General features: G+C 34.3%; 1 protein-coding gene across 4 annotated transcripts; it reads left to right on the forward strand.

Annotated features, from left to right (window-relative positions):
- The first annotated feature begins 7,251 nt into the window (after positions 1-7,251).
- LOC122303077 (F-box protein At5g39250) lies at positions 7,252-12,283 on the forward strand. Of its 4 annotated transcripts, none has more exons than XM_043114621.1 (2): positions 7,252-7,761; positions 11,195-12,283. In XM_043114621.1, exon 2 carries the CDS (start codon positions 11,298-11,300, stop codon positions 12,042-12,044), a length of 747 nt encoding a protein of 248 aa, XP_042970555.1. In that variant the 5' UTR covers positions 7,252-7,761; positions 11,195-11,297; the 3' UTR covers positions 12,045-12,283. The 4 variants fall into 4 exon arrangements, with proteins under 4 accessions (XP_042970555.1, XP_042970554.1, XP_042970556.1 ...); XM_043114620.1 differs by having other exon boundaries at positions 7,252-7,756; XM_043114622.1 differs by having other exon boundaries at positions 7,252-7,736.
- The last annotated feature ends 3,249 nt before the right edge of the window (positions 12,284-15,532 follow it).

Here is a 15,532-nt window from a genome sequence, read left to right on the forward strand (position 1 = left end):
ACATCCGTACAGAGGGCAAACAACCCTAAAGAAATGGCTTTTGCACGTGGGTGACTTGACTGTCCGAGTAAATTCGTCCCTCTGTCATCACAATCACAGCATGCCCACAGCTTGCGGAGGAAGGACATGCGGCTTCTGCAGAGTCCATTTCACTGAGATATTTATTCTTTCTTATCAGAATGCCCACCATCCCCTCCCCCCTTCTGTTTTTGGCAGAGGCAAGGCAATGACTGTCAACACCTCATCCCCATGCTCACTGTCACACCGACATGGGCCTGCCTTTCCAATGCCTTCATGCGTGCCTGCATTCAGTTTATTTATATTTATTCCTTCAGATCGACCAAACAAGAGAGAGGTGTCAACTCGTGGTTTAGATATACAGCAAAGAGAAAATATCTTTCCTTTTCATCTCAATCTCAGTCCATGCAACGGATATGATAAAATTGCCTAAAATTGAAGTCTCAATTGTTAGTTATATCACACAAACCCATGAGCAAATTTCAATGGCTTCATCCACCCAGAGAGAGGGGAAGAAATTTGCTATGAAATCTCAAATCTGAATGCAAGTGCACTCTGATTCTTCACCAATCTCATTCTGCCAACCACCAACTAAAGCACTTACCCAAATGCAACCAAAAACAACAAAAGACAGAAAACATGAAACAAAATATGGGAATGCCAAGAAAACTTGAATGAAGAGAGTTGAGAACATAGAGCCCGAGATGTTTTTACTAATTAAAAGTTCCAAACTTTCCATTCCATCCCTATTTTCCTCCACTTTCTACGGAAACAGACCATACAAAATCCAAAAATAACAGAAAAAACGCTCTCTATTTTTTTTTTTTTTTTTTTCCTTTTTCGTTTACAATGAAAGTAAACTATAGTACAACATTCTCCCTCCCACTAGACCCATAAAACTCAAGGAGTCTCTGCAACATCACGACCCGGGTTCTCAAGAGAATTATGTATTCCGCGGTCTCTTGGAACAGCTGGTCTGGTTTAATTATCTCGGCGCCATTACCTCCTGCTGGAATAAGGTTCTTGAGGGCCTCCAACTTGCCTGAGACTTCGGAGCATGTCCGCCCGCCATTGTTGAAGCAGCTTCTCCGATCTCTACAAGAACGTGCATGGAGCCTTCTTCTCGAGCTGGTTCTTCCGATTTGTCTTCTTCTGGTTCTTCTCAGGAACGTTTTACTCTTGGGTTTCTCTGAGGTTGAGCTCATTGTTTCTATGAAACGTAAGGGAGGGAGGGCTCGGTATATAAGTAATAGCAGGTTGAATCAATGCCCCTTGCTTTGCTCTTTTTTACAGGAATGCCAAACCTCGGCTTTTCTTTTTCTTTCTTTTTCTTTTTTTAATACTTTCTTTTGGCTTACGTTAATTTTACAAAAAGGGAACGCTTTTTAAATCGGATATTTCTAATAAACTAAATTACTTTTAATCTTAGGATTATTTTAAATATAATTTATAAAATTATAAAATATTTTCCACCAATTAAAATAATAAATCATTCTTACTTAAAAGGATATTATATTTTCAAATCAGTATATAAAATATATCATTTACTAAATAATAAAATTTAGATATTATTTTGACAATAAATTAAAAATTAAATAATATATTATTATAATATTATTTTTTAATATTATTATTTTAAAATTTTAAAAAATAAAATTATTTATTATATTTTATATGATAATTTAAAAAAAATTAACTCATAAAAATGATATCTAATAATTTTATATAGATTTATTTTTATAGATTTTTTATATATTAGATTAATGTTATTAGTCATTTTCCTCTCCTGATTATTACCTGTTCAGTCTGAGCAGTGTGCCATACTTAACCTAAATGTTGCTTGACCAATAGGTTTACGTCATTTGTGCTGGCATATCTATTGACTTTGTCAGTGTTATTAATGTTCTCACTCTAAATAACCTTTTTCAAAAAAAAGATACATTTTTTAAAATATATATATTAAAGGAAGTCTCAATTTGAAGTACACTTTGTGGCACATGATTGGAGGATTAAAATATAAATAAATAAATATTGAGGTTGAAACTCAACACTACTTGGTACTTACCACTGTACACCAATTTGGCATCTGAGTTGAAAAGAGACAGAGGCTCAATTAGAGCCAGAGGGCACGACTTGCGAGCCACGCGGGTAGAAAGCCTGCCCCTTCTGTGAATGGCACATGGGATAACCGGGACCTTCCATTTTTACTCCTTCCCTCCATACCCTTTCAATCATGTGAAATTATGACAACCCAAACCCAAAGGAAAAACAAAACAAAAGATACTTTGTACATTTCACATGTAACCATGTCGTATGAACAGTCATTTCTATGATCCACACTCTCTCTTTGTTCAAAACAAACTTAAACATATTGCAAAACCTAAATAGAAACAATATTAAGTGTCTTTTTTTTTTTAATCGAAGATGTTTGTATAGAAAGTTGGCTCTTATTTTCCATCATAACGAGACAACAAATAACACATAATCAATCGTGCGTGCAAATTTCTGATATTACGAAAAAGAACGATTGAGAATGAAAATGGTAGTTAAACTGAAGATGATCTACTAAAAATAGGGCGACAAAGAGCTCAATCCAATTTTTATTCCCATTCCAGGGTACAAAGCTCTCCTCTAACTCATATGTAAGTTCAGATATTAGACTTGTCACACAGCATGCAGAAGAAGAGCCAAAGGGCAATTCCGACAATTGACTGAAAAAGAAGGGTTGCAGGCTAGTTGTAATGGGGCTGTGACTTCCGTAAATGGTGCATGTGGAGGAGATATGGGCCAGCAAGGCAGGGGGGGAAAAAAAGCCTTGTTGGAATTGAGAGAAAGAGAAAGCCTAAGCACATGGGGAAGCACATGCAGCGAGAGGTCTTGGAGTGTAGCTTTGAGAAGATCAGGGGGGCATGTGACAAAGGAGGGACAGTGAGGCAGCACGAAATGTACAGCATGTTCTGCACATTCCCTGCATAGAACTCATCCCTTTTCCTCTCTCTCTCTCACTCTCTCTCTCTCTTCCAAAAAGCGCTTTTATTTGTAATGGTTTCCTCCTCTTACTTTACTTGTTAAATGAACCCCTAATCAGTACCCTATCTCATTAGATTTTACCCGATTTTGCACCACATGTTTACACCCTTCGATCTCAAGTTATCTCTCATTCCGGCATGTGTGACATGTGCATGTAGTGCATGTGATTTCCTTCCTTCCTTCCTTCTTCATATCAAATTCCAAGTTTGAAACTTCTCCTTTCATTAAAGTGATCTGCACTGCAGAGACTGTCCTGTAGAAAAACAAAAACCAAAACAAAAGTTGTTTGTTCTTCACCTTGAATATTGTTTCTTTTTCGTCTGCTTCTAATCCATTTGGAGCTGATTATTAGTTGTTTTTTATTAAAGCCTTTGCCTTTTCCCATGGCAACTCTGCTGGTTTACCCCTTTTACAACATGTTTGATCTCAAGTGTTTATAATTAGAAGAGCATTTGGAATGTGCTTCAACTTACAAAGAGACATGTAAGATAAATTTTAAAAAAATGGAAAAAAGCATGTCTGGAAGTGAGTGAGGGAGACTACATGATGAAGGTTTTCAATTCCTTTTTTTTTTTTTTTTGGCTGAGTTGGTGTATAAAGAATGCAAAGTGTTGCAACTTACATGCATAGAGAGATGTGATGTAACATCTTTATGTGGTAGAGTTTCCAGTGTGTGAATCATGTGCTGGTTTATTCGCTTTATTCCTCTTGTTTTTCAGTCGGCAGAAACTGCCATAATCAACATGGGTCAGGGCCACTTACCCTTTTTGGTTGCAACCTCTTGACCCACTTGTTTTGTCTAATATGAACCATTTCTAGCATTTGGGTTCTGTACTTTATATTCTTTCCCCATTCTATTATATGTGTATCTGTTCAGTTTTTTGTTGGATTCTGAGGTTTTAGGCTTCAATTCAGGCCATTCTCACGTTTTATGTTGAGTCATAATCAATAAACAAACCTGATTACTTAGAGAGACGAGCCGTCACTCCTTCACCAAACTTAGAAGTCAATCTAGGCTAAAAGAGAAAAAATGACTTTCTTGTGAGAATAATATTTCTATAGGAAAGAAGATTTATTTTTTCTATATACAAATTTTGAGGTATAGAAGTTATTTCAGAATCAGTCGGATCATAGAATAATATTTGTTTGAGTCAGGCCACAAGCCCGGACCAAGGAAAGAGCAATGAAGTTGGGCCGGCCCATACAAACATCACGGTCAGTGACTGTAATAGGTAAATATGTATGTTTAAAATTTAAATAGAAAGACAAAAATAATAAATCACATGTTAATAAGTTAGTATATAGTGTAGAAATAATAACCGATAAGTATAATTTTTCATGTGTACATATATGTATGAGACAATCAATATCAATGACTCTCATAATTACATACTACAGATAGACACGCCCTTATGATTAAATATATAGTCTTGTTTGTATTTACAGACAAGATAAAAATTAAAAATTAAATAAAATATTATTATAATATATTTTTATAAAATTATTATTGTTTTGAAATTTAAAAAATTTGAATTGTTTATTTTATTTTGTATAAGAATTTTAAAAAATTATAATGATTAGACGAGATAAGATGATAATAATTGTGAAAACAAATGAGGCCTAAATGGGCTATAGTTTGGACCTCCGTGACGATGTTTTATAATTTTTTAATAAAATTTTTTACAAATTTGGACAACATAACCTATATACTTTTGCATCATTAACATTGTTCCTAGAGAAAATAGGAATAGAAATGAGTGAGAATGAGATGGACTTACATTTTTTTGTTTAATTGGCCTTAATATATATTTTAGTTCTTATGCAAAGTATTGTGTTGTTCGAAGTGTCTCGAGTAGCTGGGAATGTATATCTCACGAGTCTAATTTCAATAGGAATAATTCCCCATTAACGTGTTTGATTTTAATTATAATTAGACACGAATTTATTTTTATATTTTAAAGAATTTACAGATTCATTAGACGTGGGACATTTTTTATGTCAATTATATATATACAAGGACAAAGTTTTAATCCAAATTGGATTGAATGAAACTTCCTTCGATGTATTTAAAAACTGAGTTATTCTATTACTAAGTCAAATGTGTAGAGGACATCATTCATATTATTTAAATAATAATATTTTATTTATAAAATTTATCACTTAAGTCAAATTATAATATATAAGCACTTTATCCGATATATTTTATATATCTACTTGAAAATATAATTTCTATTTTAGAAAATTGACATGCGCTTGTTTTTATTTTAAGGAAAATATCATCATTTATTCATTTATTTATCAAGAAAAACTTACATAAATAATCGGATACATGCGGGATATCCTCATATCAACGATTTAGAACTCTACTAATATACTACTGGAGTGGTCTAGACTTCATTCTTGCTTATACTCTCTATAGAAAAATGTCTAAAAGACAATACTCTACCTAAACATAGACTCGACATTACCCTTAATTGAAATGAATGACTCAATCTCTATAGACAAACTGTCTAAGAGACAAATTTTTTTTTTTTTAACTATATAGTAAGAAAAACAAGAAGGAAAAATGATGTATTACTGTTTGGACCAACTATAATAAATTTTGCCAACTCGTGAAGGTAACAAATTTGTCTCTTTTCAGCCACAAAAGTCAGATTTGAAAGATCTAGTGGTGGCGATTCTAATTGTTCGGGACGTGTGGCAGTGCCAAAAGTGGTGGCAAGTGAGGACCAAACTCAATGATTTTTGCAAAATTACTACTATCCTCTAAACGATTCGTAGCCTAAAAGTTTTTTTATCTTTCGAAATTGTTGGAAAACTGTAAATTTGATTTTTTATCCTTAAAGGAAGAAAAAAAAAACTAAGAAATAAGAAAATGAGGAGGAAAAATGAGGGAAGAATGATTCTGCAAAACTTAGATATGGAGGCTTTTTTTTAAGTGAGAAAGAGGTTCCGAAATGGAAAAAGAAAAAATGAATTATTCTATCCTAAAGGTGATTTTGTAAGATATTGTTATATCGATATGTGCTTGTTGAGCATATGATAGGTACATACATTTTTAATAAATAGACGCGTCAATTTTTAAGATGACCTTTAATATACATATATGAAACATGTTATATATCATACTACAATCTCATTTTCATTTTACTATATAAGATATGATATATTTATCACAATTAGATAATCATTTATTAGACAATTCTTTGTTATTTAATGATGGTTAATATGATACATCTTACATTGTATGATGAAAGTGAGATAGTGGTGTGTATAGCATTACTTATGTATGCAATTTATAGAGATATAGGAGAGAAAATGAAACTTCCTCCAAAACTTCTTTTTTTCTTTTAATTTATAAAATATACTACATTCATTAATAACGGACATTATAACTTCAATTTCAAACATATATTACAAGCCAATAACAACATTAATAACTCATTAGTATATAATTGTAATTGACATGGTTAATCTATACTGTAAATCTCTACAGACCACTGTCTATAAGATATCAAACTTTATTTAAAACAGAGTTAACGAATCCCATACTCTGTCTAAGACGGAGCAGATGATACATTTTATGTACAAAAGTCCAAGAGACTATGTTTTTTTTTCCCTAAAACAAAAGACATAACATAAATTAAATATTCATGGAAAAAATAAATTATATATTGGAAAGACATAGACCCGCATTTTCAACTTTGGAGAAAAAAATTACAATCAAAATAATTGTGATGGTACTTGACACCCTGTGAGTATGGTGATCAGTCAGGTCTAAATTAACCGATGGTCCTGAATTTAGAAAAACTGTATGTGATGGTAAAAAAACACTCTTAACATGTGGCAGCAAAATTCTTCACTCGTTTGAAGGATGGACACCTTGGAAAACCTGTGGTAGGAGTGTGGTAGTCATCGAAGAGTAACAAATTAGCGTTTTGCCATATTTAGCTCTAAAAATAGAGTAATTTTATATATAATTATGGAATTTGTAAATGATACGTAATCATTTTGAAAAAAAGTATGATTTATGATTAAAAATTTAATTTTTTTTTGTGGGTCTTATATTAATTTTTTTTAAAAAAAAAAAATTGCATATTATTTGTATAATCATAATTGTAAAAATAATTTCTCTTAAAAAATAACTAAAAAGAAAAGAGAGAGAGAGAGAGAGAGAGAGAGAGAGAGAGAAACTGGAAAAGAGAAAGAGGAGAGACGAAGGAGGGGGAGGGAGAAGCCTTCCCGTTTTGGTTTGATGGTAGTTTCTAGAGAGAGAGAAAAGTATCTCTCTAAACCTAGGGCCGGCTACTATGTCATTACTATTTAACTTCCTCCAAAACTTTGTTCCATATAAATCGTGTATCCAACGTTTATCGGATCCAATGTCAATCAAAATCGAACCCAATCCACATTCAGCAGCTACAGAAAGCCTACGACGTCGACAATTAATTAAGGAAAACTAATGATTGGCTTTAAGATAAGGTAGTCACAGAGAGCCGAAGTTGTTTGCTCTGGCTTCTTCCCCTTATACTACAAAATCTCTCCCTCCTCTCTCCCTCTCGCAGAGGCTCCAACGAACTCTTGGGACTTACATCTATCTATCAAAGGTGCAAACATCTCCTCTAAGATCTCAATCTCATTTCTTTTCCGCTTCGTTCCCGGTTAGACGCTTTCTTCCCGCTTCGTTGGTGAGCTTCCTCGTCGCGATGTACTGTCTGATCCCCCCGCCCTCTCTCTCTCTCTCTCTCTCTCTCTCTCTCTCTCTCTCTCTCTCTCTCTCTCTCTCTCTCTCTCTCTCTCTCTCTGTATATATATGTACATGGATATGCATATTCATATATGTAATCCATATCGATATTCCAGATTATTTACGGATCGAGAAAGTTAGCGTTTTTAAGTCTGCCATAAATTATATGGAATCGAATTTGTGTTTATATTCGTAATTGAATTTCCATTTTTGTTGGAGAAATTTTGATTTTTTTAGAGATCATTTTATTCCTTTTCTTACTTGGTGATCCGATCATGGGATCTGATTTATTTTGTGAATTATCATTATTTCGACTTTCAAATTTGCAAAGAAATGATAAATCAATAATTGGTCAACGATATTGATCTTTGTATTTGGACTGTAAAGAGTTTCTGTATTATGGTGGCAACAACGAAAATATTTAATTTTCATTGCAAGTGGCTAGGGTTCTTCTATATAAGATCTTTCAACTAAGCACGTTATTTTAGATCTCGAAACAAAGAATGTGGCATTGGAATTACTTGTTATGATCTTATGTAAAGTGTTGATTTCGGTTACAACAAATAACGAGGGCAAGTGTGATTGAAATGCTAAAATTTTTAAATGCTAAAACTTTTATGATTATCAAAAGTTTGAGAAATCTTTGAATGCAACTTTTATTGCTCTTATCCCTAAGAGAGTAGGTGCTTCGGAGTTAAAAGATTTCCGACCTATTAGTTTGGTGAGTGGAATTTATAAGATAATTTTGAAGGTTTAGGCTAATCGTACAAGCACGGTGATGGAAGATTCTTTCAAAACCTCAAAATGCTTTTGTTAGAAGCAGACAAATTATTGATTCTGTGTTGATTGCAAATGAGTTTAGATAGTCGGCTTCGGGAAGGTGTTTCGGGGGTTCTTTGTAAGCTGGACATAGAGAAGGCTTTCGACCATGTAAGCTGGGATTTTCTGATCTACATGCTTAGAAGATGTGGCTTTGGTGACAAATGGTGTGGTTGGGTTAGACAATGTATTTCAACTGCTATGTTTTCAGTTTTAGTTAATGGTCAACCTTGTGGATTTTTTAAGAGTTCAAGAGGTTTGAGACAAGGAGATCCGTTATCTCCTTTCTTATTTATTCTTGTTATGGAAGCTCTTAGTAATTGGGCTATGCCTATCATTATTAATAATACCGTTTTACTTATAAAAAAAAAAATGGAAGCTCTTAGTCATATGGTGGAGGCTGCTGTAGGGGGTGGATTTATTTCAGGTTTTTCAGTGGGTTCTTCTTCCAATGGCTTTACTTCCGTATCTCACTTACGTTTTGCCAATGATACTTTAATTTTATGTGATGCTGTTGAGGATCTGATTAAAGCATTGAGGGCTATATAGTTTTGTTTTCAAGCCATTTCTAGGTTAAAAGTGAACTTGGGTAAATCGTAGTTGGTCCCAGTAGGAGTTGTTCATAATATTAATGATTTAGCATCGTTTTTGTGATGTAGAGTTTCTTCTCTGCATGAAATATCTCGGCCTCCTTTGGGGGCATCGTTCGAGGCAAAGTATATTTGGGACGGGGTGCTTGAGAAGATTGAGAAAAGGTTGGTGGCATGGAAAATGATGTATTTATCTAAAGGGGGTAGAATCACCCTTATTAAGAGTACCCTTTTGAATATACCAACGTATTTCCTTTCTTTATTCCCTTTACCAGTTGGTGTGGCTAATCGTATCGAAAAACTGTATAGAGCTTTTTTGTGGGGAGGTTTGGGGGAGGAGAAAAAAGTGCCTTTAGTTAATTGGAAAAAAGTATGTTGTCCTATTGATGTTGGTGGATTAGGTGTTCATAACTTGTGTAGTTTCAATATGGCGTTATTGGGAAAATGGTTGTAGAGATTTAATAAGGAATAGGGTGCGATGTGGAGAGGGGTGATTGTCCGGAAGTATGATAGCGATTGGGGGGGTTGGTGACTTGGTGTACTAAGGAGAGTAGGGGGACTTATGGGGTAACCTTATGGAAATTCATTAGAAAAAGTTGGGATAATTTTGTGAAACAAGTTTATTTTGGGGTAGGTGATGGCTCAAGAATTCGTTTCTGGTTTGATGTTTGGTGTGGTGAGTCTGCTTTGTTTAGAGCTTTTCCGAATGTCTTCAGATTGGCTGTTAATCAGCAGGCTTCCATTTCAGAGATGATGAGTTTTTCTAATGAAGAGGTGCATTGGAATGTCTGTTTTTTCAGATCTGTTCAGGTCTGGGAAATTGAGGAGGTTACCGATTTTTTCAAGTTGCTGTATTCAGTGGCTATCAGAAGACATGAAAAAGATCATATTCTCTGGAAAAGTACAGAGACCAATAAGTTTTCTGTTAGATCTTTCTATAAGATGATGAATGGTCAGCAAAATATTTCTTTTCCTTGGAAGAATATTTGGAAGGCTTGTGTTCCGTCAAAAGTTGCTTTCGTTGTTTGGACAGCGGCAATTGGAAACATTCAGACTATTGACAATTTGAGAAAGCATGGAATGATGGTTATGGAGTGGTGTTTCATGTGTAAGAAAGCTGGAGAATCAGTGGATCATCTTCTTATTCACTGTGATGCGGGAAAAGGGTTATGGGAAGGGGTGTTTAGAAGAATTGGACTGTCCTGGGTTATGCCAAAATCAGTGACAGAAATACTTGCATGCTGGCCTCGAATTCATTCTTGCTCTCAAGTTGCAGCAGTGTGGAAGATGATTCCTTTGTGTATTATGTGGTGCATCTTGTTGGAAAGGAATGAGAGGTGTTTTAATGATAGGGAACGTCTGTAGATGATCTCTGGAAATTTTTTATGTTTTCCCTGTTTTCTTGGTTTTTAGCCATTTTTCTTAATGGTGGGGCAGTCCATGAGTTTTTGTTATCTCTGTTTTAGTACTTGAATGTTCTTAGGTGTTTCTTTTGTATACGTCCTGTGTACATGGGCTTCGCTTATTTCATTCGTTGAATAAAATTTGTACTTGTCAAAAAAAATAGACACTAAGGCCTTGGTTATTCTGTGCACGTTTGCATGCACATAGGTACATATGCATTGTGATTTTGTATATTGGTAGGTTTATTTGGGAGGATTACTGTCGGTAGACAAAGGTGCATATATGTTTACCAGTGTAACTTGATAAGATCATTTTATTAGGCCAGTCTAGCAACATTGGACTCTTATAATTAATTTCTGCCGATCTTTCATGAACTTGCAGTCTAAGTCCCTGAGAAGGTTAAATACTTAATTGGATTAAAGTACGAAGTCTTGTTATATTGACATTTCATTTGTTACTGTGACGTTTCATTTTTTGTTTTGCATAATTTGTATATTGACATGATTTTTCATTTGTTTTGTAAATGGTTATTGAGAGCATATTTATATGATTGCTTCTAACATTTGACATTTTATTTCTTGCACAGGGAATATATCTTAAGCTACTGCTTTGAGGTCCTCCAAAATTTGTGAACGGTTGCAGGGGCAGATCTTTTTTCCCACTTTTATTTGTTGTTTTGTGAACTGAAAATGACATATGAAGAAGCTTTGAAGGTTGTATTTCCCTTATTGGAGGGTGTAGACCTTGCCTCGTGCATGGCAGTATGTAAGCAGTGGAGAGACATAGCCCAAGATGATTACTTATGGAAATGCCTATGTGCTAAGAGATGGCCTTCAATCTGCAAGCAGCCTAACCCGCCGACTTTAACGTACTACAAGCTGTATCAAACTTTTTGTAGACGCCAGCATCATCGAACTCTTCTTCCCCCAAGGCTGTCCTTTGATGATTTGGAATTTTTTATTGACATTTGGATTGAAGACAGGTTGATATTTTCAGAAGTAGTCCCAGGCCCTGTATTAGATTCTGGGATCAAGACCTTTCCATCAGGAATTTGTAACGTGCTCAGATTTCACCTGGAAGGCCCCGAGTACAAAATGACACTTCCTGTTGAGCCAAGACTCACCGTTCCTCAAAATGAGACTGTCAGTGTTTCGGTGCTTGTGGGGCGCAAGGATACCAAGAAGGTTGCTCGCATCATTAATAAGTCCAAGTTTGACTACACAGATTGGACAGCCTATAGGGCAATGGCATTTGACTATCTAGACTTCGCTCCTGTCCACCCCTTCATTTCAGGTATCCGTGCATGGATGTCTTTGCTTTTTATGGAACATGGAAATGAAGTTATTGATATTTTTGGGATTGAAATGGATTTCGCTAATGCTGCGACTTCCAAGGAAGAGGTTCTATGGTTATTAGACATGCTTGATTGGAAGTGAATGAGTTGGACTGTCTGGCCAAGCAAAAGAAGAGCCAAACTGAGTTGGATGGAATATATATGTACGTATGCATCTTTATGGGTTCTTTACCATGTGGAGAGCCCAAGGATGATAGTGCAGGCTCTCAACCTTCAGCAAATACTTGGCTTGAGTGGTACTATTTCGTTTGTTCTCTTTCCTGTTCAGTCTGTAGATATTTTTTCTATTTTGGCATTAATAAGCATGAACAATTTCTGGCATGCAAATCTTGCAAATTCTGTGGTCATTTATCATTTACCTAAGATGGGGCCAATGGTATGACATTTGTGTAGTAGACCAAATCTTAAACATAGCAATAGTATATTCTTAACGGGCAAATTCACCATTCACTTTACCATAAGAGGAGGTTTGGATAATGAGTTGAGATGAAAATTGAAAGTTGAATAAGATATTATTAAAATATTATTTTTTAATATTATTTCTGTTTTGAAATTTAAAAAAGTTGAATTGTTTATTGAATTTTGTGTGGGAGTTTGAAAAAGTTATTCCCATTTTGAGTTAGTGACCCTTGTCAGTGTCACAATTTCTTGAGGCATTATCCCCGTTGTTTTTGCAAAGAAGGTTTCCATATAAGCACATATGGACAAGTAACTTCAGATTGAATAGGATGTTAGACGACCTATTATATATTATGTTCTTCGAGCTCTTACCTTAACTGTTAGATTCAACTCTCTTATTATTGTTTCTTTCTTTTGCTAGAGTTTACAATAGTATTCATGACAGACCATCACTAGATTTATTGGATTAGTGATGTGTTCTGATTCCAATAAATCTAGTAGTTCTGAAATCCAATGTGCCTTCCATAATGGCAGTTCATTAGGATTCTTCTATTCAAATAAATTTTTCAATGGCAGTTACATAAATCGGACGTGTTTGTCAAATAACCTCTCATTCGTTGGATCAAACTATTGTACAAAATCAATACTTGGTTCGACACTTTATTTATCAACCAACAAGAGTGAATTCTACAAATTATATTTGGTATCAAAGTTTTTACCTAATCGCCAATTAGCAGGTGCAACATTATTAAGTTGCAACATTCTACTATCACTAGCAGTCTGTTGGAATGACAATCTTTGCCCTACCAACACCGTGCCAGTCTGCCTTTCTGCATTATTGATTTCCCTTCAACTCGAACTTGACCCCTCCTGTCTTTCTGCATGAGACTCGACGATACTTGATGGGAACAATGCCTGCTCTCGCCGGAGCAAGCCTCGTGAACATGAGCATGGACAAGTCAAAGTGCTTGAGCAGAGGATTACACCGATTCCCGTCTGGCTTGTCATGATTAGGAGGACAAAATTAAGTTTGTGGCCTTGACTTTGATAGTGCCTGCATTTGGTTTGGCAGTCTGGCACCATTGTGGATCGTTCACGCACATCAGCTGATCAAAACATGCACCGCAACTAAGTCCATTGTTGAATAGTGCAATGCTTAGCAAAGTTTTTAATACCATATTGAAAGGTTGTAACGATCAAGTATTGGAACGAAATATTTTAATATTGGTACCGTTTCGAAATAGTCGATATATGAATAAATTATATATATAAATATATATATGAAAAATTATATTTCAAAATAATAGTCTATATATAAATAAATTATATATAAATACATATATATGTAAATTATAAATAGTCTTGTCTGAATTTGAATAAAAAAATAAGCTTACATTTTGAAAAAAAAAAATAATAATAAGTAAAGGCCGAAATATTAGCCGGTACGGGCTGAAATGGTCGAAATTATGACCGATACGAAACAATGGTCTTCTTTGCACCGGCTTAGTCATAGAAACGAAATATTTCGACCGTACCAGCCGATACGATACAAAATTTAAAACAGTGATGCTTAGTATTGCTATGTTTAGGCACCCTTTGTCACACAAATAATATATTATTAAATATTTTAACATGAATATTAATAATGAGATTTTTGATTTTCTATGATCTACGATAATAAATAATAATAGTTAAAAAAATGTACCTCCCTCCATTTAGTTTGATAATAAATTTGATTTGATTATATAAGAGAATGATCATATTAACAATTTTCCTTCCGAATATCTCTCGATGGCTAGAGGCACGATAATATTATAGATTATAACCATTTGACCCCTTAGTGCTATTTGTAGATTTCGGGTCATCATGAAATCTAGAGACTTGTGTCCCACTATAATTAGATATATTTAATCTCATTGTGACTCATTTAAAGTAAGTGATAAGATTGAACTAATCTAAATCTATTAAATACGGGTGTGTGAGACATAGAATTTTATTAAAACTCTTACATAGATATCATGCAAAATGTTATCAGGAGTACAAAAGAAGCAATGAACGTGACACATGCGAACAAGTATTGAGACCTAGCCATCACTACTGTGTGTGAGAGAGAAATTGTCGACTGCATCTCTCTAAGCAACGTGAAGGAGATGGTACTTATATGCATGAAAGCAGATAAATAAGGTAATTACCAAACGGGCATTGATTCTCATTGCAGATATAGCTGCGATAATCGAGTAAATGAAAAATGAATTATGGAAAAACAGGAGTTGATGAGACTAATCAACACATGAACACCAAATGATCCCAAGGAAAACAAATCGATTCAACTCATAATTTATTTGTCTTTTGGTGAACGGACTGCATGACTGGATAGCAATACTCCTCTCCAATGCGGAGAATGCGTGGTCTTTAAAAACAAACACCGACCAAAATTTAAAGAGAAATATTTTGGTCACAAAGAAATTCCAAAAAAGTAAATTCGTAAATTGACGTGGCTTGATGTGATATGTTAGATTGTAAAATTATTTTTATTGTAAAGTATATATAACGTATCATATGAAATCATGTCAATTTATAAATTTATTTTATAAGATCTCTTGATAACTATAACACTTCTTAAATTTAATTGCATTTAATTTAGAATATTATCAATTGGTACTATATATATATATATGTAGGGGATGCAGGCTGCAGCTGGTTTGACTTGGGTAATTTGGAATACATCGTACCACTTGATCAAGTGCTCGTGTCGTGAAATACTTTCAACAGATACAAGAATATGGATCTGCATCAAAATCAGTACCATCACCACCACCACCTCATGAATATTCATCGTCATTCGGCTGCTTTATACATATTCATAAATTTCATCACTGTAATTTATTTATTATATTAAATTAATATCACACGCTTTGTAGATAACGTGTCATGGGACTGATCGTATATATTATGATCATGAAATCAGTGGTAGGAATTTTTTAGGCGATTCATTCACGTGGAATTCAACTGAATGTGAATTTTTTTTCTCGAACATGTTTGTCACACGTACCAATCACATAAAAAGAGGATTTTGTTTTGGTCTGATAAATTTCAATGACATTAGCGGAAGAAGTGCTACATGTTATAGTTATAAAGAAATTTCACAAAAGTATATCTATAATTTGACAT

This window comes from Carya illinoinensis, chromosome 3 (genome assembly GCF_018687715.1).
Source record: "Carya illinoinensis cultivar Pawnee chromosome 3, C.illinoinensisPawnee_v1, whole genome shotgun sequence".
Lineage (NCBI taxonomy): Eukaryota > Viridiplantae > Streptophyta > Magnoliopsida > Fagales > Juglandaceae > Carya > Carya illinoinensis.